This window comes from Penicillium angulare (genome assembly GCF_028827245.1).
Source record: "Penicillium angulare strain IBT 27051 chromosome Unknown utg000003l_segment0_segment0, whole genome shotgun sequence".
NCBI lineage: Eukaryota > Fungi > Ascomycota > Eurotiomycetes > Eurotiales > Aspergillaceae > Penicillium > Penicillium angulare.
In genome coordinates, this window is record NW_026623162.1 from 1772067 (window position 1) to 1796497 (window position 24431).

Genomic DNA, 24431 nt, shown 5'->3' on the forward strand with positions numbered 1-24431 from the left:
GGTTAGGCGTTGGTGAAACATGGTTTACTTTCCTAAGAGCCCCGTCGTAAGTTAGCAACACGCAGGTAACCCATGAACCATGAAAAGCCATGGCGAGAAAATAATCCTATCAATAAGTGACTCACCTGCTTCGCCACTTACGGGTTGGTAGTACGCAGTCCTTGGCACATTGCCTACTGGTACAGCTGCTGCAGGGGGGGCCAATTACGGCAGCATCGCACTTGGTCTTGCGTACCCGGCATGGCACACAAGCCTTATTGGCTTTCAGGGTACGCTTCCCGACCTCGCCCGTGCTCCTTGGGGCCTCGCCCCCTGAAGGATTCATTGGGGCTGGAGATGTACGTTTGTGGGTGCGTTAGCGGAAGCCTGTAAATTGCGCGGAGGGATCAAGTCAGGTAGATGTTTCGTTCTTAAGTCTTCGGCGATTTAAGTTCCGGTCCGATCGGAGCCTTGCAACCTCACATCATCCCTGAGTTTAGGCCCACAGCCCTTTCCAGATTATCGCGTGGCCGCTGATATACATAATAAATAAAAATTAGAATAAAATAAAATAAAATACAAAATTTATACTACGAATAATACTACCATAAGAGTAAATTCAATGTTTACAATACACACTGGCTTGCGAGTGGAGTGGATCCACCGTTATTTAATGTCATCCATAGTTCATGCTTTCTTCGACACGCTAGTTCTTTTAAACCCACTGACCTATTTGTTTACTTGTAAATTCGTGTCGCATTGTAAAAACTACATTCAAAAATGCCAGGCGATTTCTCAACCAGAGCTCCCTGGAAACGCTCCGCATGTGATCGTTGTCGATCGCAAAAGCTTCGTTGTTTCCGAGATGAGGGGCGACCTTCCGGTGCATGCCATAGATGTATAAAATCGGGAACAAGATGTGTTACAAGCATGGCTCGTCCAACAGGCCGTCCACCTTCACGGCAGCCAGATGTGCCATTGAACGAGATCTCCACGTCTTCGGAAACGAATATTCCATCGCCCGGAGACAGCGGCATCAATATAGTTGATTGTGATCTGTCTCTCGACAACTTTTTGGACAGCATTGGCATGCAGCATACAGATTCTATCTTGGACAGCAACAGCCTTGACGATTTTCAATCATTCTCTCAACTACCGGCCGGCCTAAATGCCAATTCGCCAACCCCCAAGGTACCACAGCAGCCACGAGGAGATCTAGGACCAGCCTCTCAATCTGCTACTTCTCCATACCAGTTCAACAATACTTTATTTATGCCGCAGGCTGGCCCCACGGATCTTGGATTGTCGTTATGCAGCCCCGACCGTGTTGAGACACTACTCTCCCAGCTCCACTTGGAGCTCTGCAATCTACTCTCTTGCGTCCGATCGGCCCCGTGGGACGTCCAAGATGTCCTCAGACTGACTATATCTCCTGAGAGCAACGGCAGCCACGATGGAGAAATCTGGGATTCACATCCTCTGGTTCAAGTTGCCAGAATTTCGAAAGAATTAGAAAAGCTCTTAGCCAACCTTCGACCGTCGACGGTAGCGGCCGTACACACCCCACAAACAATCACGTACGATTCCGGTTCGCCAACTCTTTGCACTACCCAGCTCCTCGTAGCATTATCCTGCTATATCCAGATTGTTTCTATATACGATAGTATCTTTTCTACCGTGTTCGAATACTTAGCCACCGGCGGCCCTGCGGCAACTTTGGCTTCTATATCGACCTCGCAGCAGCCGCAGCACCTCTCCACGCCGACGCTGTACCTGGGCGGGCTACCACTTCTACCAAACCGGAAGCTCTGTGGGATACTGTTAGTGCATCAAATAGAGCACCAGTTGGAGCGGATAGAGATTTTTGTTGGCTTACCAGAGCAGTACCGCATATCTGCTACATCTAGAGATGAAAGCAAAGATGTGGTCAATGGGTTATTTGCGGGACAGCATAGCCAGTCTCTCTTGCATGCAGTATTTCAAGTAGGGGAATTCCGCCCAGAGGACGACACACGATCCGTTCTTTCGTTAAAAATGAAGATGCGACAGATGAAAGACCTTTAGGGGGATCGAATTATTTGTCCACTGGCTCTTCTCAGAGGTATGGCTCTATGCATTGAAAAGGGCTGCTTGGTACAGGCTCTGTTAATGAGAAATTCTGCGAGGGAGTAGATGCCGTTCAGAAAAACGAAAAACCCCGTCATTCGGTGACTTTTTCCTTTTCTTTTTCTGACAACTTATGCCCTGTTTGAACCATACTCCCCATCTTTCATTCTCTTTCAGTTGCGCAGGTGTTGCACATTCTCTAGAAGACACATAATACATGAAATGGATTAAAAAAATAATAAAAGAATCATAAAAATGGAAGGGCAATTTACCGATACAAAACAAAATTGAATGCAGAGGATCTTTACTTTCCCCTCGTCATATCAAACTGGGAGCAATAAGAAGGTTGGCGCACGCTTCACTAAACAGTCTCTTCAACCTTTCTCTCGAGCCCATTTGGCTCACCCTCCATCACTGCACATTTCCGACCGCGCATTTGTTCCATTACCTTTGCTGCTTCCAGAGAATACTTGCATTTGGCGCGTATCTTTGCACCGTACTTGTGGAACAAAAAGGGGGAAGGTACGCACACAAGTACCAAGAATGCAGGGATGGAGCTCGCCCACTGATTCCCTAAATTTTCATACATTTGAGTGGTAAATAGCGGGAACGCGGTGCCGAACAAGGATCGAAGGACTGAATTTGCTGCTAGTGCGGAAGCAGCATAGACAGTATCTGTGTGCAGGTTAGCATATACTAATATTTTGCAGAGAATCAGAATCAAAATTTTCAGGACTCACAAGAATCGACCAAATAGGTCATCAGTGAGATAAAGACCATGACAAGTCCGCATGAAAAGATTACCGCGCCGATAATGGGTACAATCCAGTGTACAGATGGATATGTTGTCCACGCAAACATGAAAAGGCCAACCGGAACAATAAAAGAGCCTATCATGGCCATATTAAGTCTAGCCTCTGGCTCGGGTATGGTTCCCCTTGCATCGGCCTCCACGCAGACACGAACGTATCTTTTATTGTCCACGCCTGCCGCGACCGTAGCAAAACAGACACCAATGGCAACGCCGACAAATGGTAGTCCGGCAATGCCCTGACTCCACCCTCGGGTATATTGGAAGACAATGGGAAAGCCGGCGAAGAACATGTATAGTGTGCCATAGACGATTGAGACGTACAGTCCCGTTAGCAAGACGATAGGTTCACGGAACAAAAAAATCCAGGGCCGCGTGAGAGATATCCTGAGCTCCTCCGAGAATGTCTTTTGTGGCTTTCCCGCATCGAATCGGGTGACATGGGAAGCTTTTGTCATCCGGGTGAGGGCTTTCGCTCGATGTCGGAGAATGAACGGTGCGTATGTTTCGGGGGTAACGAGTGTGGTGACGATCCAGACCACGCCGCCCATTATTGCGATTAAACCGAGCGGCCACCGCCAACCTTGAGCTTGGGCAAGAAAACCGCCGGCACTAGGCCCTGTAAGCAAAAATAAAAGAATTAGTATGTGTAAAAAAGCAAAAGCGGCAGCAAATGAAAGAGACATATACCACTTACCAATTGCAGGACCCAGAAAAGGAGCTGTGACAAACAATCCCGTCGCCATTCCGCGCTCTTCCTGACAAAACATGTCGGCAATGACACCTCCAGTATTCGTCATTGACGATGAACCAAATGAGCTCGCAAAGAAACGAAGAACCAGCAAGGCCGTTATATTTGGCGAACAGGCCGCGGCCACGCTAAAAGCCGTGTAGAGCATGAAAGAAATCACATAAACGGGCTTGCGACCGTACATCTCCGACATGGGTGCCCATATCAGCGGTCCCACGGCAAACCCTAACACAAATAGCGACAACCCCAGTGTAGCCACCTCCTCGGACACATTGAAGCGTGCCACGACGCCTTCTATTCCACTAGCGTACACGGATGAAGAGAAGGTTACCACAAACGTGGACATAGACTGAGCAACTGTGATAGCCCATTTTCGCCCATTGGAGAAGTTCATACCATCTTGGGGGTCGTTGTCTAGAAAGTCGATGATGTATGGATCATTATCTGTGCCTTTTCCGGAGTAATCATGGTTGCAAACATCGTCGGCGAGAGGGGTACGGAACAGAAGATAATCAAGCCACGACATGCGCCGGGGTGGTCGTTGGAAGTTCTTGAGCTCCTGAGAACTCTCATTATTCACGAGTGTGGGCTCGGGGGTAGACGCCATCTTGAAAACTCGGTCATGGGCACAAATTGGAAGAACTAGAACAGCAAGAAGATGACTGTTAAATTTCAAGGTGCAAGTAGAGACTTGTCGTTTTTGAAGTATTGAGGCTTGCAGCACCTTGTCATCTTAGGTACAGCCCTGGAGAAATCGTGTGCCCCGCAGCTGCTATTGGTTATATAGTTCAGCCCGGGATTTCGGTGTCGGAGTTTCAGTGGTTATATTGCCGAAAACAAAACTCCGCGGCATTATCTTCGGAACTCTATTTTCTTGCCGCGAAAGTGGGGTGATATCATGATTTCAGAAGACTACAAAAAGAAATGATCGATATGAGTCTTCAACGTGTCGGAAATGCGACTCTAATCGGGCTTATTTTTTCTTCCATTCGGTACTCCGCATAGCGTTGTACACCGGGGCGTACAAATGGCCGATAAAACGTCATGCTGCCGCCCGTAACCGTTTAGTTCTCTGCATCTCCGAAGACGTGGAGACCCAAAGATCCAGGGCTACACGTAGAAAATTAGGCATTACCTCTTCTTCCAAATTTCCATCTGTTTCTTTTGTCTATACAATACTCTCGGAGTATGGATTTATGCTAATTCCGAAATTCAGACCATTTAGCATAAGGCGTCGGATCAGCGCCGAGTTAGCGGGAGATCTTATCAGATCATCTAGTCGGATCAACACGTGACAATTTGCATAATCTGCACAATATTTCCTACATTACGTGCATGCACACATTTCCTTTTCTCCACATGTCTCCCTCCTTAATTTTTTTCTCCTTCTAACACATCTGTTCAAGTTTTCAATGCCGCAAAAGTGACACCCACAGACTCCACTTAAATTGTCGGCAGTGGTATCAAAATGCTTCGAAAAACAAAGAGGGGTTCAGCTTCCCACCAACGAACTCCTCCAACAGCGGCAGCTCTGGTAGACTACTACCTTTCTTTAATACAATACGACGATATCGAGAACCCTCAACCAGATCGAGTGGATTCTGTCGAAACCGCGTATCAAACACGATACGCGAATATACCGTGCCCCTGTTCACCAGCTTTTAATCAATGGATCCGGGGCAGTATTGCTCAGTACTTACAAGATATAGCAGTGGTATCCTGCAGGGTATGCACCAAAGATATGGTGAATTTGAAATCTGGTGAGCCTGGTTAATGCCTCGGGACGCAGTAAGTCGTCCAAGCAGTTCCATCGGTGGTTCTTAACTAGATGGAAAGTACGACCACCGTGCACTTGGGGGCCAAAAATATCAGTCAACTGGCTTCCCTGGTCACTGCCACCCAATTGGCTCGGCAGATGGATCAACATTGCATCCGAGCTCGACTGTCTCTTTCTCATCTCCACCCTTCTTCCCTAATAATCTATTTGTTTCGGCTCTTTCGACAGAGAAGAGAGACCAAGCCTATTTAGACTTAAGTCCTTCGATATGGCCGGTAAGCCGTGGCAATCAAAAGGTTGCATTGACTGCAGGAGGCGGAAAATAAAGGTAAATCAATATCCGCTCCTGAGATCTTCATCGGGAGGAGTAAATTTTAAACACTTAGAGCAGTGCGATGAAAAAAGACCCGAATATGAACGGTGTATAAAACGAGGGCTCAAATGCCAAGGATGGGAGAGTCACCGGAATCTCATCGGTGCTCCCTCCATATATGAAGCAAAAATGCAACAGAGTCTTGCCTTTCCAACGAGCTTTACAGTCCTGGCTCGATGCTCGAGGATACCCGCTCTGGTCCACCCAGGACAGGCCACGCGGGGTCAGGTGTTTGGATGCTTTATCGAGCGTTACATTCCAAGTGATACTCTCTCTTCAACTGTTTGCTTCGATAATGTGGTACGCTGCAGCATTCAAGGTCTAGCCCGGAAAAGCCAGATGACTGAGATAGCTCTGTCCGCTATTTCTTGTCTTTTTCTGGGAAGGGCGACTCAAAATACCTCGATATTCAATCATGGACTTTCCCTATATAACAGCGCCATACGAAAAATGTCGAATATGCTCCAACAAGATACTTACACTGAGGAACTATTCTATGTAATATTTATCTTTCAGGAGCTGAAAGTACGGATGTCTGAGCCCATCTTATCATTTGTACATTTGAAAATTACCCGATCTGGCCTTTTTTGTAGGCTATATATGCTCCTAATGGTATGGATCCTTGGGGTACTCATGTAGCAGGGATGAATACCCTTTCGAGCCATTATAGGGCAAAGGCCAAAAGAGATCCTATTGTTGACATCATTTGTCGATATGAACAAAAGGCGAAAATAGTATGTATCAACATATCACTCCCGAATTATCTCAACTTTGAGATGACTCTGACCAATGTGGCATCTGTTCTTTTGTATTTAAGTTCTTGTAACGACGGAGGCGAATTTCTCTCAATTGGAATACAACTATCTCATGGAGCCGACTAATGGGGATCCAATACTCGATATTTTCAGATAGCAGTGCTCCTTAAGGATTTGAAGTGCGAATTGGATTCAGTCAACCCTTCTAACGTCGAGGCTTGTGAGGATCTATTGAGAAATGCCATGAGACACAAGAGAAATTGAAAAAGCTATCTACAGACGGGGCCATAGGTCGAGATACGCCAGAACGCCAGTCGCAATTCACCAACGATACATGTATCCCGTCTACAGACCCGCTGTTTGGCTCCGCATACCAATTTTCATCACTGGACAATGCGATGCTTTTCATCTTGATCTGGCCCTATCTAGCCATTCTCCAGCCTTTGACGTATCAAGCGAACTCTTTGGTCTATTCACAAATAGATTCTCCAGGGGAAATTGAATCCGAATGCCAATTTTAAGATAAGAAATTCGAAACCCCAGAGGCATATGCAGACAGAATAGCTCGCGCATTGCCCTATTGCTTCCGAGAAAGTACGAAAATGGCATGCGCTAGATATTCAATGTTTGGTCTGTGTATAGCTTCATTCACCTACTTTGGAACCGGGAATAGTGGAAAACATGAGTGGTGCCGAGAAGTCCTTATTTACATGGCAGCTCATGGTTTCGATATTGCCGGCTATCTGAGCGAGCGATCTTCCTATATGTGGGAGTCCCGATGGAGTGCGGTGAGCCCAGTCATACAGCTATCTCTTGCGCAATTGAGCAGCTCCTTTGTGAATTCGGATTCACTTCTTTTGTCAGAAACAACCGAAAACGAAGTTGGAGATGGTTATTTGGACTATAGCAATTACTGGACTCTTTTAAGAGCTCCATAATTTCTATCCTCCACGACCACCCCTGGGCGACGCCGACCCATTGGTCTCTCATCCCATGACTCATTATACATACAAACAGTATCCATCCAAAGAACAGTTCTTTTTCTCGTCATGCCTTGGCCCTTCAGTCTCGATTAAGATGGTGAAACACACTGGGGCTGCGTACTGGGACCGATCTCTTGGCGGTCCAAGCCCCATGCAAGGCGAGATATTTAGGTGCCGACATGCCTCCCTTAGTTCTTCCCTTCCATTACTCTCCATCCGTCGCTCTCATATTTTCAGAAGGCCTTGCTTGAAAATCGAGTCCCTGTATCCATATTTCTTGTCCGCCAATTCGCCTTAAACAGCCCCGGCGAATCGCTGCATTCTATTAGCGTCATGACTAGCTCACTGTCGCTGGAAGATCTTTACCGTGCGGGTAAAGTAGATGAGCTACGTGAGATCCTGAGAGATTCCAGTGGACCGTCCGAAGAGGATCTTAATGAGACAGTAATACTGGCTTTCTCCAGTGATCAATCCGCCTTGGCGGTTATGTTGATGAGCCATGGAGCTGTGTTGACACGGTGGTCTTTTTTGGAAGCCTGCGCCAGCAAGAATGTTGCAAACTTTCAAGTCCTCCTACAGCATGGCTTGGATATCAACTTTAGAGACTTCGGAGAGCTTGTTTTATGGTATGTCATGCAGCTTGAGTTCGCCGAGACTTAACTAATCGCGAAAAGAACCATGACAAAAAGTGAAGAGAACGTGAGGTGGTTTTTGGAGCATGGTGCGGATCTGAATAAGCCTGGGCAAAATGGATCGATCCCCCTTACTACTGCAGCATGTGTTGGCACTCTAAGTGCGATGAAAGTTCTAGTTTCATATGGAGCGCGCTTTGATACCTTGGACAGAACAGACATCTTCCTTGGGGCAATGAGCCGCTCTGAGGAAAGTTTACCCATTATTAGGTATTTACTTGACAATGGGCTTGATCCTAATGGTGATATCCCAAAGGGTCGACCACTGCATATTGCGGCTCGTGTAAATGACCTAAGGGGTGTGGCTCTAACAAGATGTTTGTTAGACTATGGCGCGGACCGCGCGGTCCAAACTTCTACAGGTGAAACACCAGCGGACATAGCACGACGGAATAAACGCAGTGGGGTATTGGATGTTTTTGCTAAATTACCAAAAGAGAGAATGACTTCTTAATAGCCTATCAACGAGTTGTCCCTTTGTTTTCATTGGAGGGTTTGGATTAGAGGTCAAATTGGTACTCATTGATACCCCCCTCTGCCAAGAGAAATCCTGGTCATCTTTGGATATTTTTGAATGCACGTACCAGATCAAAATCAATTGAAGTAGCCAATTTAAGGATAGCTTATATTCCAGGTGCCTAAGACCCTGATTTCCTTTTCTTAAAAAAGAAAGCCACAGTGAGGTATGAGATGAAGGTGACAGGAAGCCTATAAATAACGTGGTGATGATTATAGGATAAACAACTTGTAAATTGTAAATTTAAATGAACGATAATTCCCAGCAGTGCATCAGGCTTTGAACCTGTCCACGTAATACGTCAATTTGTACACTCATGATGGCAACCTCAGGTATTATCTTGACGTGGACTATGAGAAGGAATGGCGAATTGCTAAATTGTGGTTCAAGTCATGCGTTTAATTTATTTGTTGATATAGTCAACCGGGCTAGATCTGATTTCTCTTCTTGTTCACGTGCTTGTCTCCCACTAAAGCATCTGTTTTATGTTTTGTGTGTCGTGCCAAGGTCGAATGTTCGGCGAATGTAATGGAAGGCAAGCAACAAAATTGCGGAGAAGATCTACAGTGACTTAGAGCGAAATGCCACGAGGTTCCCCACAGGACTTTTTTCAAGAAACCATAAAAACATTTCTTCCCTTCATCTGGAATGAGGAGAAGAATATCAAAAAGCCACTCGGGCCACTCTTTCCCTCTTATCAATTGAAAAGGTAAAGATAAGAGGGCAAAAATATGTAAGCCCTCTTCTTAAACTTTGTAACACGCCTCCCGTCTCTTACAGCTTCCCGATTCGTCCATAAAGCCGATCCGGATATCCCCAGCTCCACCACGGAAGCACATCGTCATACATAAGAGGAGATCCCTCACCAATCTTAATCTGCCTTTCTCCCGACAGGCCTCACATAAAATACACAAAATGGCTGCTACAGGTGCTCAATTAGGCTCTTCTTGTGCTTTGACTACTCGGATCTCACTCCGATGGGTCCCCGAGATACCAGAAGAGACCACTGATACCATCGTCCTCGGTGTGGGCGAGTGGTTCGTCGACCTTCGAATGGATAAGGAAACAGGCCAAATTGACTGGGCAATGGCCGGGACTAGAATTGAAAATACTCCCAACAAGATACCGCGTTCGTGATCTTTTTCATTATTCAAATGGGTGGACAGAACTAATTATGAACAGTTAATGTATCTTTCACTCGCGAGCTTGATTCTTTAAATGAAATCGGAATGGTTGATACAGTTGATTTCAGCCCTTTGCCTAATGGTGATGAATTGGAGAGTGGTCAGATGCCCCGGGTTGATCTTCCAGGTGAACCTATGACGACTTTCGAGGAGGTCTGGCGGGATGCACCATTCATTGAAGGTCCTGAGGGAGCTCGAAAGGGTATTTCCTGGATTCTTGAGTCGAGCCATGATGAGCTGAAGGATGAGCAAGAGGGAGAAGTGACTGTTATCAAGAAGTTTTTGGGTCGGATCTGGGGAACCTATCTGGCGTTTCAGCAGGTTCAGACTCATTCTAAGGAGAAGAGTGCGGATGGTAAGCTTTCTGTTAAGCGGACCGGGACTGAGGTCAGTGCCAGGAGAGAAGAATGGAACGGCTCAGAATGGGAGGGAAAGTACGTTCTTGGACCTGAGGTGGATGCTGTTCCTTCTATGAAGACTGGATTTGATGGAGAGGGGCAGGGAGCTTGGAGAGTTCCAGGGGCAAAGGTTCTGATTGGCGGGGTATCATATATTGTTCGGGCATTTGAAGAGATCTGATAACTACATAATATTGGATGTGGCTCTGTTAAACGAAGACATTGAATTGAGATCTGGAAAATTGATATTTAGAAAAGCCACGAAACAAATGTTCTGTAGAACCAGTGAGAGCCAGCATGTTTTTGAATCTCGGCATCTTTCCGAGCAAGATAAGCAGCCTCCTCGCGGTCTATTTCATCCTTTCCAGTCCACAGATCAGCTGTCGCGGGATCAACACCCTTGCAACCAGTCGTGAATTTGTATCCGAAAATAAGAATCAGATAAAGCGGGATGCCGAGATAAGCCGTGATGAAGCTCTTGTAGTCAAAGTTGCCCCACTTTGCATTGTGCGTGAAAACATCATAGTTTTTGGTTAGGGCGATGATAATGCAGAAGACCAGAGCACCATAGGACCCCACCACACCGAAGGGTGCGACATATGCAAGACTTTCAACAGGGACATTCTGCGCCTTTCGTGCACGGACGAAGTAAATGTGTGTAACCAAAATCGAAATCCAGGTAAGCAGGCCGAAGATAGTCACTAGGTTCACGAAGTATTTGAAGATGACCTTTGAATCACTCGACACGTTCATGTACGAGAGCAGCAAGAATAGGGAGCTGGCAGCTAAGGCGAAGACAGGAATTCCACGGCGATCGGTTCGTGAGAAAATTTTAGGGGCTTTTCCTTCACGGGACAAACCATAGATGGTACGCGTTGCGATGTATAAGTCGGAGTTGGCGGCGGAGAACACGAATAGAAGAATGCATGCATTCAGGATATGAGAGAGGACCGGAATACCAGAGAGCTCGATAGCAACAACGAACGGGGATGCGGCTGCTGAGCTACTAGCTCCAACGGCGAAAGCGAGTTTTTTATGATTGTACGGTACTAAAGTGCCGACAAGAAGGACCGAGAGTACATAAAAGACAAGGATTCGCCAGAATGTCAACTTGATCGCTCTGGGAATAGTTCGTCGTGGGTTCTGGGCCTCGCCGACAGTCACACCGACCAACTCTGTTCCGAGATATGCGAAGGTAGCAGAAACCATGGTAGACCAGAAAGCTAGAAATCGACCGGCGTCTCCTTTTTCAATGTACGTGTTGAATGCTCCTGGATTTTTCCAGTACCGAAAGCCTTTGCGATCATGGTCCGGGCCTCCTCCTAGCATGAGGATGAACGAGAGAAGAATAATGCCGAGAATGACTACCACCTTGAACGAGGAAAGCCAGAACTCAAATTCGCCGAAGAAGCGGACCCCGAAGTAGTTGATGGAGATAATCAGTATTAGGAAGATAGTGATCCACACGCCAGGATTGACCTTTTCCTTCGGTATCCAATACGATATGACCAGCGCGCCTGCTGTCAGTTGATTTGGTGAGAGAATGATATACTTAAACCAATATCTAAACTTTTGTTTAGTATTTTTGAAATTCCGCAGGGAAGAGATGATACATACGTCCATCCTAGAGTAAACCCGAGAGCCGGGTCGACGAACCGTACCGCGTAACCTGTGAAACCCGATGGCAGTGGCAGCCAGGCAGCCATTTCCCCGAGAGCGCACATGACGAGGTAAACAATGAATCCCACCCAAGCGTAAGCGATCAAGATGGCAGCGGGCTATCGCAGTTAGCACATGTCATTCTTCCAAACACTGTAGCGGATATATACCCCAGCCCTGTAAAAGAACCGAAAGTTAGCATGTGTTATTTTGATTTTTGTCTTGATTTTTGAATTGATGAAAATTTTGGAACGTACTTGGCGAGAGCTTCACCTGTTCCGATAATCAAGCCTGTTCCTATCGCTCCACCAATAGCTGAAAACCGTCAGTCCTCCACTCAGCCTTGAAGTAACGCAAATCAGGGTCGATCCTACCAATCATAGTAATGTGTCGAGCCTTGAGAGCTCGGTGAAGGTCCACATGGTTTGGATTAGACAATCCATCTTCTTCTGCGACGGTGACATCTTCTCCGCTGTATTCATTTTTGAGTGGAGTCTTAGAGGGGAAGACCCCAGCCTTGGCCTCTGGGTCCGTCATAGGTGCTTGGCACAGAGTCAAACGATTAATGTGACTTGAGTTCTTTCGACTATTATTCCCTAGATCCTTGATGGTAAAGGGAAAGAAAGGTAGGGGGTTGATTATGGCAAGTGAGAGAAGTGGTCAGGAAACTTAAGTCCAAAGACGAGCAGTCACCACACTTTATAACAAGAGGAGGCGCCCCCGTTAGTAGAGATAAGAAAAGCACTACTAGCACAACAAGCCTGTTGTATTTCTTAGTAAGAATTCATTTCCTAACCAGCTGATTGGAGAGCCAAGGAGGCTGTTTTTCTTCCTCTCGCGTGCACATGTGGCCACCTAGAATGCGGAGAAAATCGAATGACGCACCACCTAGGAAGATAACGTTACAACGCCTGCTGTCTAGCCAAGAGATAGTGAAGAAAGTTCTAATACGAGTGAGAATGAGCCTTGGAGTTTCTTCTGTGCCCAGGTGCAGTCAGCTGCAGGGTTCTTCGTACATATCTTCAGGGCTGTGTCGTATCACCCGTTTTATCCATCACTCAACATATGCGCGAGGTATCCTATGCCTTCCCTACGCCTTCCCTCATCATGGATAGCTGATTACTGTATACAGTATTCTAGGCCAAAATTCTCTATCTCAGCTCCCTTTGATAAGAATGATGACTTTGCCCCGCTTGGGTAAAGTGTCTAGGCGCCAAGGTCTTGGAAGTTGGAAGGTAAAGGTTATTCCATTTTGGCCTGCGGGTGTCAAGCGGGGAGTTTGAACAAGCTTATCGTTTGCCATCGGTAATTTTTGAACCCTTCCGTGGTATAATCAGTATTTCATATAAAGTGTGGAATGGTTATCACATTGATGTGCATAGTGGATGTATTCTGAGGGGCGCAGAAGGCGTGAGATGTCAACATATGCCGATCATCTCTAATAAAAGATGTCGCGAATAAATGTAGGCGACATAGTAGGATATCCAGAATATTGATAGGCGAAGTAAGACGCCACCTTCAACTTCTCTAGCTCAGCCCTCAGATCCCTCGACCAAAAATTTCTCATCACGCGTGCTAGTTGCATGATGTTGGTCGTGGGCAAAGCCTTGAGAGATGTGGCTTAGGCGGGCCGTCTCCATGCGCCAAGATCAACTTGAACTACCCCAACCAATAGTGGTTATGGACAGCTTGGACCTCTCTACATTGCTCCTTGCGTCCATGGTTCTTATGGGACTTGGAGATACCCCAGGTTTCCATACACATGATGCATGCACCCCAGAGTCAATTACGAAACTTCAGATAAATCGTTAGGACTGCCAGTCATAGATTGGGATGCATTAAATAGTTATTCAAGGTGGTTCCTATGTAGTCTGCAGGATCATGTTGTTAGTGAACTCCGAATTATTTCGTGCTTCAAAGGCTACCTAAAGTTGGCAATTTCTAAAAATGAAAATATTTCAGGTCTCTGGGACTGGCCCAACCTTGGCCCAACCTTTACTCAAAGTGATCGGAATCGGAAGCTGCCACAGTCCCAGCCTGCAGTATATAGTATCACAGCAATTCGAAAAAGCCCATATGTGTATGTAGTTGGCTAAAAGTTTTTCATCAGGAATATTGGTATACATTTGGTACCCAGGAGCTATGCTTGTGATTCACAACCTCATAAATAAGCCGTGTACACTGGTGAATATAAGAACTTCGTTGAAAAGTTGTTACATGTAGCACAGATCAATCTAGAATGTGGGGTGAAAATTCATGACATAAGCGAATCTGGAAGAATTGTTGCCTTCACCGCCTGAATAACTTCCATACCGCCATTGACACCGCCTCCATCTAAAGCCCTGTGATTGGCCAATTGGCTCAACGCCAGAATGCTGCCTTTCCGGGCAAAATGGGTAGAAGTCAAGCCGCCGAATCCACATACTACGAAATCTCCTCCTGCTCCAGACAGGCCCAATATTAGAATGGCTAGAGAAGCACCCCCTGCGCTTGTTGAGCAGGAATTTATCCTCAATGCCCTCAAAGAAGACACACGTCTAGATGGCCGTGGAGCGGACCAATTTCGACCTCTCAACATCACTTTCGGCGAGGAATATGGGCATGTGAAGCTCCAACTGGGCAAAACTAGGTACGTTTTGGTTTTCCTTGGCGCATAAAAAAAGATCAATAGCATCTCTAACACAAGTTTTTAGCCTTGTCGTTCGTATATCCGCTGAAGTGACAAAGCCGCGCGATGATCGTCCCTTCGATGGCCTCTTCAATATTGCAATGGAACTGAGTGCGATGGGCTCTCCGGCATGGGAGAATGGCCGGTAAGTTCCAATTATGGAATTTCCTCTTTCGCCGTTGGAAAAACTTCCTACTTATATAGCGATTTCTTCTTACAGCTCAACCGATTACGAAACCCACGTCACACACGTTCTCGATCGAGTCGTTCGTCATTCTAATGCCCTCGACACTGAATCACTCTGCATCTTAAAAGGTGTCAGCTGCTGGAGCATTCGCGCTGATGTACACGTGCTCGACTACGATGGTAACCTCACCGATGCCGCATGTATCGCGGTCATGACTGGGCTGCAACATTTCCGCCGGCCCGATGCAGTGGTGCGCGATGGTCAGGTTGTCGTCTATGGAGTGGAGGAACGAGTTCCAGTCGCCCTCAACATTACTCACAAGCCTCTTTCCGTTTCATTTTGCACATTCAACGAAGGAAATAATATCGTTGTCGACGCTACACGCAAGGAAGAGCAAGCAGCGGAAGGAGAAATGGTAATTGGTATCAACAGTGGCGGTGAGGTCTGCTTTGTCTCTAAATTCTCGGGCGCATCTCTGAATCCTATGTCCGTTGTTGAAAAGACTGATATCGCGCTGCAAAAAGTAAAGGAGCTTAATACGCAGTTGGACAAGGTGCTGCAGGCTGACCTTGCAAAGCGGGCAAAGCTGGGCATGGCCGATGAATCGCGGGCAGCGAATGACCGCTAATTGCAGTTACAACAATTCACGACTCAAATGTTCTATGACTTAGAACGTTCATGATCATGGCACTGGAGTTTCGCGTGGCTTTTTCATCTTGGCATTTTTTTTAATCATACAACGAGGACCAATTGCATCATTTGATCGAGACCCCTTGCAGTTTTCCTAGAAATGGCAAAGAAAAATAACAAACAACATGACCCAATCGTGCGTCCGTAGTCCCTAGCCTTGAAATTTATCACCAATTTTGTTTGTATAGTCTGCCGATCATCATTTAACCATCTCATGGGTGTAGTAAGGCTCCCGAGAGTGGATGTTTAGCGCTTGGTTAATTTATGTCCGACTGCGCCGGGAGATGCCAAGGGACCTGTTGGTCTCCTATTCATAGAGCGCGGCGTTTCATGCCAATCAATATTTTATTAGCTCTAGAAATGCATCTAATTGATCAACTCTAATTAAGAGAAAGTTTTATATCTATCAGAATTAAATTAAGAGTCGATCTCTCTATCACCTTAGAGTTGGGGGTTTTTACCGCCCCGAAAAAAAGCGGGACGATCATAACAGTTACTCGCTGCCTTCGCCCGCTAAGCCACTTCATTCCTATTCGCCTTACCTTTTTTTTCTCACTCCAACGCAGTGACTCGGCACTCCATCGTCTCCCTACACTGCCTATCTATCTCTTGAACCTGCTTCGATAGACCCAACTGCGATATCCCGATTACCTTCGATTTCCCTTTGTCCTGATCCATGCCTCAGGGGCATAACGACCGCGCTCACTGAGGGTATTAGCTTCCTCCCCGCGCCAGCATGGCCGGTAGGCCTCCCGGATCGCATCCAGCAGAAGGTCATGATGACCTGCTTCTGGACTCGGGTCCATCATATAGCTCCGGCCAACCTCCGCCGGTAAATGATGAGCATCTCCTAGAACATTTCAACATCAACGATTCCGACCAACCCCATACGGAGCCGCCTCGCCCTTCCGTATCCTACGACAGCTTTGTCGGCAGTCGGTCGCCACAAACAGGCGCTCATCATAATGCAGCTCCCGGTCCGGCGCATCCCGCCGGTACAGGCGTTTACATGAATGACCCCTACTCCGACGACCCCATGACCCGCACATACTCCCAGACCTCTGGATTGAACAATTATCAACGATACTCCTTTGACGAACTTGAAGATTCCCATTCAGGCTACTATGACCTCGATGCGGATGAGGACCGGCTATCCGGCGCGCATCCTGTGCGGAAGGCGAATGAACGGAATAGCATTATGGGTCTTGGAGGTGGAATCGTGGGCAAGGCAAAATACATGTTTGGAATGGCGCCTCAGTATTCTGAGATGGACCTTCCATTAACAGAAGCTGGAGCGAGAAGTGCTACAATAGACAGTTCCACCGACAGATCATCTGCGCCCAAACAAAAAAAGAGCTTCAACGCGAAATCGATATTCGGACGACGGAAGGTCGACCCCGCAACCCTGGGCCCTCGCATGATTCAGCTCAACAACCCCCCTGCCAACGCTTCGCACAGGTTCGTAAGCAACCACGTTTCAACCGCAAAATACAACATCTTCACTTTTATCCCCAAATTCCTCTTCGAGCAATTCTCCAAATACGCCAACCTTTTCTTCTTGCTCACCGCTGTCCTCCAACAAATTCCCAATGTTTCCCCGACAAGCAGATACACCACCATCGTTCCGCTGGCCATCGTGTTACTGGTATCCGCTATAAAGGAGTTAGTCGAAGACTATAAGCGCCGAATGTCCGATCGAGGATTAAATTTCTCAAAGACGCAGGTACTTCGCGGCTCCTCGTTCCATGAGGCCAAGTGGGTCGATGTTGTGGTTGGTGACATAGTCCGTGTTGAGTCAGAACAACCATTCCCGGCTGATTTAGTCCTCTTGGCCTCGTCTGAGCCGGAGGGTCTATGTTACATTGAAACTGCCAACTTGGATGGCGAGACGAACCTGAAGATCAAGCAAGCCATTCCCGAGACTGCGAACCTTGTTAGCCCCAGCGATTTGAGTCGACTTGGTGGACGTGTTCGATCCGAACAGCCAAACAGCAGTTTGTACACCTACGAAGCTACATTGACCATGAGTGCGGGCGGTGGCGAAAAGGAATTGTCTCTTGCTCCTGATCAGCTTCTTCTTCGTGGTGCTACTCTGCGCAATACTCCCTGGATTCATGGTATTGTTGTTTTCACCGGTCACGAGACTAAGTTGATGCGAAATGCGACTGCAACACCCATCAAGCGTACGGCTGTCGAGCGGATGGTTAATATCCAAATTCTGATGCTTGTAGGTATTCTGGTTGCGCTTAGTGTTGTTAGTTCAGTTGGTGATTTGGTCATTCGCAAAACAAAGGCCAAATCGCTCGCTTACCTGGATTACGGAGACGTCAACCTAGTCAAACAGTTCTTCATGGATATCTTTACCTACTGGGTGCTTTATTCTAACTTGGTTCCTATCTCCCTCTTTGTCACCATTGAAATCGTCAAATATTTCCAAGCCTATCTCATCAATTCCGACCTTGATATTTACCACGTGGAGACCGATACTGCAGCAACATGTCGTACATCCTCTTTAGTCGAAGAGCTTGGTCAGATCGAATATATCTTCTCTGATAAGACGGGAACCTTGACCTGCAATCAGATGGAGTTCAAACAATGCACTATTGCTGGTATCCAGTATGGAGACGATGTTCCGGAAGACCGACGCGTTACTTCGGAGGAGGACGCAGAGTACGGTATTTACGATTTCAAGACCCTTCGCCAAAACATTCAGTCGCATCCAAGTCAGAAAGCTATCCAAGAATTCCTTACACTCTTGGCTACTTGTCATACCGTCATTCCAGAACGCACCGGAAGTGATCCTAATGACATCAAATACCAGGCAGCCTCACCCGACGAGGGAGCCTTGGTAGATGGAGCTGCAACTCTAGGCTACAGATTCACCAATCGACGACCTAGGTCTGTTATTTTCGAAGCTGGTGGCCAGGAATTCGAGTACGAGCTTTTGGCCGTGTGCGAATTCAACTCAACCCGAAAGCGAATGTCGACTATTTTCCGTTGTCCAGATGGCAAGGTTCGGATTTACTGCAAGGGTGCTGACACTGTCATTCTTGAGCGACTTCATGCGGACAACCCGACCGTGGAAACAACCCTCCAGCATCTGGAGGAGTATGCTTCTGATGGTCTCCGTACTCTTTGTCTAGCTATGCGTGAGGTCCCCGAGGCTGAGTTCCAACAATGGTGGCAGATCTTTGACAAGGCCAATACCACTGTTGGTGGAAATCGTGCCGATGAACTGGACAAGGCAGCTGAGCTGATTGAAAGGGACTTCTATCTCCTTGGTGCTACTGCCATTGAGGATCGCTTGCAGGACGGCGTACCTGATACCATTCATACCCTTCAGACTGCCGGAATCAAGATCTGGGTCTTGACTGGTGACCGACAAGAGACTGCAATTAACATTGGCATGTCTTGTAAGCTCATTTCTGAAGATATGACGCTTCTGATCATCAATGAAGAGAATGCCGAAGCTACGCGAGCCAATTTACAATCGAAACTGGACGCAGTTAAAAGTCAAGCGAGCTCTGGTGATATTGAGACCCTCGCTTTGGTCATTGACGGAAAGTCCTTGACTTTCGCTTTGGAGAAGAACATGGAGAAGTTGTTCTTGGACCTTGCCGTGATGTGCAAGGCTGTGGTTTGCTGGTAAGTCTTACAAAAAATCTTCATGTGGAATTAGTAACTAATCGACACTACTTTAGCCGTGTGTCTCCCTTGCAAAAAGCCCTGGTCGTCAAACTTGTCAAACGTCACCTCAAGTCCCTACTTCTGGCTATCGGTGACGGTGCGAACGACGTTTCCATGATCCAAGCTGCCCATGTCGGTGTTGGTATCAGTGGTATGGAAGGTCTTCAAGCCGCCCGATCAGCTGATGTGGCAATCGCTCAATTCAGATTCCTTCGAAAACTTCTCTTGGTACACGGATCGTGGAGTTACTCCCGTATCAGTCGCGTCATTCTGTACTCGTTCTACAAGAATATCACTCTATACATGACACAATTCTGGGTAAGTTCGGACTCTCACTTCGGTATCAAGACAAAAAGTATTCTAACATTTGCTCAGTACTCGTTCCAAAATGCCTTCTCAGGAGAGGTTATCTACGAATCGTGGACGCTGTCTTACTACAACGTGCTTTTCACCGTTCTCCCTCCGTTTGCCATGGGTATCTTTGACCAGTACATCTCCGCTCGCCTGTTGGATCGTTACCCTCAACTTTACCAGATGGGCCAGAAAGGACTTTTCTTCAAGAAACATAGTTTCTGGGCCTGGGTTCTGAACGGATTCTTCCACTCACTGCTTCTCTATATCGCCTCTGAACTGATCTTCCTATGGGATCTTCCACTGATGAATGGCCAAACCGCCGGCCACTGGGTCTGGGGCGAAGCACTATACACCGCTGTCCTGGGAACCGTGCTTGGAAAGGCAGCTCTAATCTCCAACATCTGGACCAAATACACCTTCATCGCTATTCCCGGATCCATGGTCCTGTGGATCATCTTCCTTCCAGCTTACGGTTATGCCGCTCCCGCCCTCGGATTCTCCCAAGAATACTACGGCACGATCCCCGTCCTATTCAAGTCCCCCATCTTCTACCTGATGGCCATCGCCTTGCCCTGCTTATGTCTCCTGCGTGATTTCGCCTGGAAGTATGCGAAGCGCATGTACTATCCCCAGCATTATCACCATGTTCAGGAGATTCAAAAATATAACGTCCAAGACTACCGACCCCGGATGGAACAATTCCAGAAGGCTATTCGAAAAGTCCGCCAGGTGCAACGTATGCGCAAGCAGCGTGGATATGCCTTTTCTCAAGCCGATGACGGTGGTCAAATGCGTGTCTTGAATGCTTACGATACCACACAGGGTCGTGGACGATATGGAGAGATGGCGAGCTCGAGGCCTCCAGGCTTATGATCAATCTGGCATTCGCTTTTTTTGTCCCGGTTGCATTTTTTTTGTTTCTGATATGTGGCTGTGCATGATTGCCAAGTGATTGGTAGCGTTGTATTTTTTTGTATTTTCTACATTTTCCATTTTCATCTGATTTTCTACCTCTAGCTTGTTATGTGATAGCTAGGCTATCGAGCTGGAGGAGGTTTGTGACATATACTTTGTTAGTGGGTGTTTTTAGTCTTGAGTATCAATTGGACATGAAACAAATATGACCCCCTAATCATTCCCCATGTTCAAGTTTCTAAATATAGAGGTTCTAAATTTGGATCTAGATTATTAAGTACTTGAAACGGATTGCATCTTACAGCCTACATTACGGCTATATAGTTGGGACAATTTTGAAAGAGAAGAACTCCTTTTGATCATTCATTATCATCGCTTCGTAAAATTAATTATACAAACAAGAAGTAATAAACCATTCTTCATCCATAATTGGCAATCTTAGACGCTAGCAGTTAAAGAATATCTCGATTCAACTGTGCGTTCTTTCCTTGGCAATTTCAACCAGGATCAGCGACCGATCAACCAAGAGGTCAAGGCTGGTCAGTAAATGGGCATGAAGGCCGAAATGCTGGTTATAGCGGGGGTTATTTTCTTTCCAACTCCCACGGAAGGTATCCAGGACATCTTCAATGTCTCAGGAATAATAAACAATTAAATTCCGATTAACCAGAATGCGTCTTGCTCACGCTCCGACATAGACAACCGGCGATGGAGTCCATTTAGTAACAGTAGGCTGAACCTGTCGTAAATCCTGACTGAACATATTCCACTCATTTCGCGTGATAGGAGTAACATCCGACGCAGATAGAGGAGTCTTAGGTCCTCTCTTAGAATAAATATTCTTCTTCGCATGTGTACGAGGAGGATTGCGACGAACACGAATCGTCTTGATAGGAATATTCTTTGTACTCTCAGCCGTACCCCTAGTAGGCAGTATAATAGCATCCTGCTTATGAATATTCTTATAAGCAGCCGCAACAGCAGTAAGGAGTTCATCACGAACATCCAACTGCTCGTATACACGGTGAAAGAATGCTTTACTGAATGTTCGGCCTGGGAAATCGCCCATCAACCGGCGCAGAAGCTGTACACAAGAGACCATAGAGTGATCTTCTGGGCGAGGATTAGGACCGGTAGAGAGCACGAAAAGTCGACGTTTGAATGTGTAGATGCGATCCATGTTTAGAAGGGTGAGACCTTCTTGGCTGAAGACGACTTCGTTTTGGATAATTGATTGTCGGACGAGGTACTCGTTTGTTTGACGGGCGTGTTGGCTGCGACCCAGTGCGTCGCTCCAGTTTGCCATGGAGCAGAACTTCTTAGAGCACTTTTCCATGGCGCGTTCAAGGACGCGGTAGGAGGATTGTTCGAGTCGTGAGATTGGAATGACCATTAGGTCGGAGACTTCTGTTTGGAGAGGTTTCCCGCGACCGACGAGGAGGGTAACGTGCATCATTTTTTGTTGGAGCTTCGAGGAGATGTATTCGAGTGCTGGGATTAAGGAAGGAAGAACGGCTTCAGAGTCATAATTGAATTCGGGAGAAAGGGGTGCAGAGATTGATTCTATTGATGTGCGAGGGACATAGATGCCTGCTGGACGGGGAAGACGAATAACACCCATGATGAAGTTGAAGGAAGTTTGGATGAAGGAATGAGTATGTCGAGTTGAAGAATCCAAGAACCACTTCACTGGAGAAAAGAAATCAGGAGAACGCATGGGCGAAACGGGGGCACTGATATAGTTGTAATGCAGGGGAATCCACACTTCCAAACCCCCGCACCAACCAACGACGCTATCATCCAAACCTGCCTAATTAACCTCATTTCTAGCTCACCGTTGTTAACAATACAAGGCCTTTTGACTGTCTCTTCGGCCAATCATATATTTCTATGGTAATGTGGGACCCGTTTACACCAATCACCGCCGATCAACTATGATGGAGCCATCGACACTCTGTTAGCCGCCGAGGCGTTCTCGGACCAACCACGATCCAACCACGGACCCATATACCACGCACTTATGCATGGAATCACACGCTAACACAGGGACCTCGTACTCACCGTTGGTCACTTCGCACGAAGGGACTCATTGTTTGATGGGAGAGAGTGGTCCTCGGCCACGCTAGTTCCCACTAGCCAGGATACTGGTGCCCCCGGCTCCTAATGATAGGCCCAGAGCGTGTTTCAGGTCGAGACTTTGGTCTTCTCCGGTAAGCCTTGAATCCCTTCACATCCGGACTTTTCTCTCAAGGCATACAATCCGGAATTTGAAGCGGCAGCAGCATGCACATGCAAGTCTAGCGTGTAAACAGGAGAATCAAGAGGGTCATTCCTGTTCATTCATTAGGAGAATGTCGGTGCAAGAACAGGATTTAGAGCCGCTCAATCCTGGAGGTTTGTGATGCATGGATGCAGCCTTGAAGTGGAGCATTGTACATGCTAGTATTGGACATTCGACCAGGCATTACCGGGTACATAATTGGGCTCTTCAACCTTCGAAGTACTTCCTTGAAGATTGGATAACTCCGACATGAATACCTGTTTTTTCGCTACATAAAGAAGTGACATTCATAAAAGCATCTCGTATAGGTGCTTTTTTAGATATAGCAACATAACCGATTGAAAAGAAGCTTGAAACGGGTACCAAACTGTCCCTAGGTTTCATCATGTTCACCCCCAGCCCATGGGTGTTCAAGTCATGACGAATGAACCAAACGCCCACCTCAATTCCATTCGACCACGTCACTCCGATCTTCTCAAATCCTTTCAGCCGCATGTAACATTCCAGATGATATCAAAGAAAACTAGACAGCATGGTGTCCGTCTTTGTGGACCCCATAAGCAGCCTCTTTCTCGCTCAAAACCGGGTTATTACTAGATCCAGCACACATCGCATGCAATCGCGTGGCTCCCCACCCTATAGAAGAATGAGGAAGATCCCTGTAGAAGCCACCGGTATAACCGATTGGACAAGGGATCAAGTATTTGCTTGTATTATTTGGGGGCTGTCTCGGTCCGGATCCCTTCAACAGATAATTGCCCCGCATATGAGGTATCGAAGAGAAGAGCCGCACCAGACCGCATTTTTTGAGAACCCTTGTCCGGAGAGATTTACAAGTTGAGGGTCGTCCATGCATTTTCTTGTCGTGGTCTCGAGTCGGGAACTTTGCCCGAGTGTTGGTTGGGGGCCGCAGGAATGCAGGAACGCCGGGCGCGTAAGTGCGGAGATAGGAGGTTAAGTCTCTACTAGCTTTGATAAGTTATAATTTGGGGACATTCTCCTGCGTCTGGAAATTTTGGCCTATGGCTTTTTTTCTCTTTATTTTCCACTTTCAGCGTGTTAGTGCCCAACAAGGACGTTGTTATGGGGTAATCCCGCCAGATGGTCAGATTGAGATGGGATATTTATACTTCATCCATAATATAAATCGAATATATTATAGATCTACTGGAATAGGGACAGGTTTATAGTTCAAGTTTGAACTTGGATTGTATAGTATGGTAGGAGTAAACCTTCCAGAATAATTCGAGAGAGCTATCGCTTTGCTCCAAAGCTCTCGGTGATTTGCAACATCTACAGGAATCAAAGGCAGGACATTGAAGGTTATCATTGTATTTGGTTCAGCTTTTGGTGTGGACTGGAAGGTACGTCTGTTCTCCGAGCAGCTTCTAAGCTTGGATTCATGTATACTTTAAGGTGGACGCTATTTCCTTCGTCAGAATTTCGTGTCGCGTTGTGCTACATAGGTCCAATCGTCTCCAGGGCTGGAATAAAAGCTTAGTTTCATTTAATTCATACATGTCTCACAGTTTCGTCGTCTAGTTTAGCATCTATCAAGTTTGGGGTCACGTAGGTAACTCAATGTTTCCTGACTCTTCAACATATTGTTTCCGTCACTTTTCTGGGCCGAGTTGAGTCCACATGCGTTCTTTGATTCTCTGAAA

At 46.8% G+C, this 24431-nt stretch overlaps 8 protein-coding genes across 8 annotated transcripts; 5 read left to right on the top strand and 3 right to left on the bottom strand.

Annotated features, from left to right (window-relative positions):
- Window positions 1-909: 909 nt before the first annotated feature.
- Window positions 910-2043, top strand: N7478_002821 (uncharacterized protein; the record flags this gene model as incomplete). Its single annotated transcript, XM_056919035.1, has 1 exon — window positions 910-2043. One exon carries the CDS (start codon window positions 910-912, stop codon window positions 2041-2043), a length of 1134 nt encoding a protein of 377 aa, XP_056782193.1.
- A 403-nt stretch (window positions 2044-2446) lies between these two features.
- On the bottom strand, window positions 2447-4254 carry N7478_002822 (MFS transporter; the record flags this gene model as incomplete). The annotated part of the gene is made up of 3 exons (XM_056919036.1): window positions 2447-2760; window positions 2826-3515; window positions 3594-4254. The coding sequence occupies 3 exons, from the start codon at window positions 4252-4254 to the stop codon at window positions 2447-2449; spliced, it is 1665 nt and encodes a 554-aa protein (XP_056782194.1).
- A 3614-nt stretch (window positions 4255-7868) lies between these two features.
- N7478_002823 (uncharacterized protein) lies at window positions 7869-8195 on the top strand (the record flags this gene model as incomplete). Its single annotated transcript, XM_056919037.1, has 1 exon — window positions 7869-8195. The coding sequence occupies one exon, from the start codon at window positions 7869-7871 to the stop codon at window positions 8193-8195; it is 327 nt and encodes a 108-aa protein (XP_056782195.1).
- A 1464-nt stretch (window positions 8196-9659) lies between these two features.
- Window positions 9660-10507, top strand: N7478_002824 (uncharacterized protein; the record flags this gene model as incomplete). Its single annotated transcript, XM_056919038.1, has 2 exons — window positions 9660-9873; window positions 9927-10507. 2 exons carry the CDS (start codon window positions 9660-9662, stop codon window positions 10505-10507), a joined length of 795 nt encoding a protein of 264 aa, XP_056782196.1.
- A 68-nt stretch (window positions 10508-10575) lies between these two features.
- Window positions 10576-12522, bottom strand: N7478_002825 (dicarboxylic amino acid permease agtA; the record flags this gene model as incomplete). The annotated part of the gene is made up of 5 exons (XM_056919039.1): window positions 10576-11890; window positions 11944-12104; window positions 12156-12162; window positions 12243-12300; window positions 12360-12522. The coding sequence occupies 5 exons, from the start codon at window positions 12520-12522 to the stop codon at window positions 10576-10578; spliced, it is 1704 nt and encodes a 567-aa protein (XP_056782197.1).
- Window positions 12523-14357: 1835 nt separating this feature from the next.
- On the top strand, window positions 14358-15468 carry N7478_002826 (exosome non-catalytic core subunit RRP45; the record flags this gene model as incomplete). Its single annotated transcript, XM_056919040.1, has 3 exons — window positions 14358-14614; window positions 14679-14798; window positions 14874-15468. The coding sequence occupies 3 exons, from the start codon at window positions 14358-14360 to the stop codon at window positions 15466-15468; spliced, it is 972 nt and encodes a 323-aa protein (XP_056782198.1).
- Window positions 15469-16266: 798 nt separating this feature from the next.
- N7478_002827 (aminophospholipid-translocating P4-type ATPase DRS2) lies at window positions 16267-20444 on the top strand (the record flags this gene model as incomplete). The annotated part of the gene is made up of 3 exons (XM_056919041.1): window positions 16267-19175; window positions 19232-19535; window positions 19593-20444. The coding sequence occupies 3 exons, from the start codon at window positions 16267-16269 to the stop codon at window positions 20442-20444; spliced, it is 4065 nt and encodes a 1354-aa protein (XP_056782199.1).
- Window positions 20445-21168: 724 nt separating this feature from the next.
- Window positions 21169-22107, bottom strand: N7478_002828 (uncharacterized protein; the record flags this gene model as incomplete). Its single annotated transcript, XM_056919042.1, has 1 exon — window positions 21169-22107. The coding sequence occupies one exon, from the start codon at window positions 22105-22107 to the stop codon at window positions 21169-21171; it is 939 nt and encodes a 312-aa protein (XP_056782200.1).
- Window positions 22108-24431: the final 2324 nt, after the last annotated feature.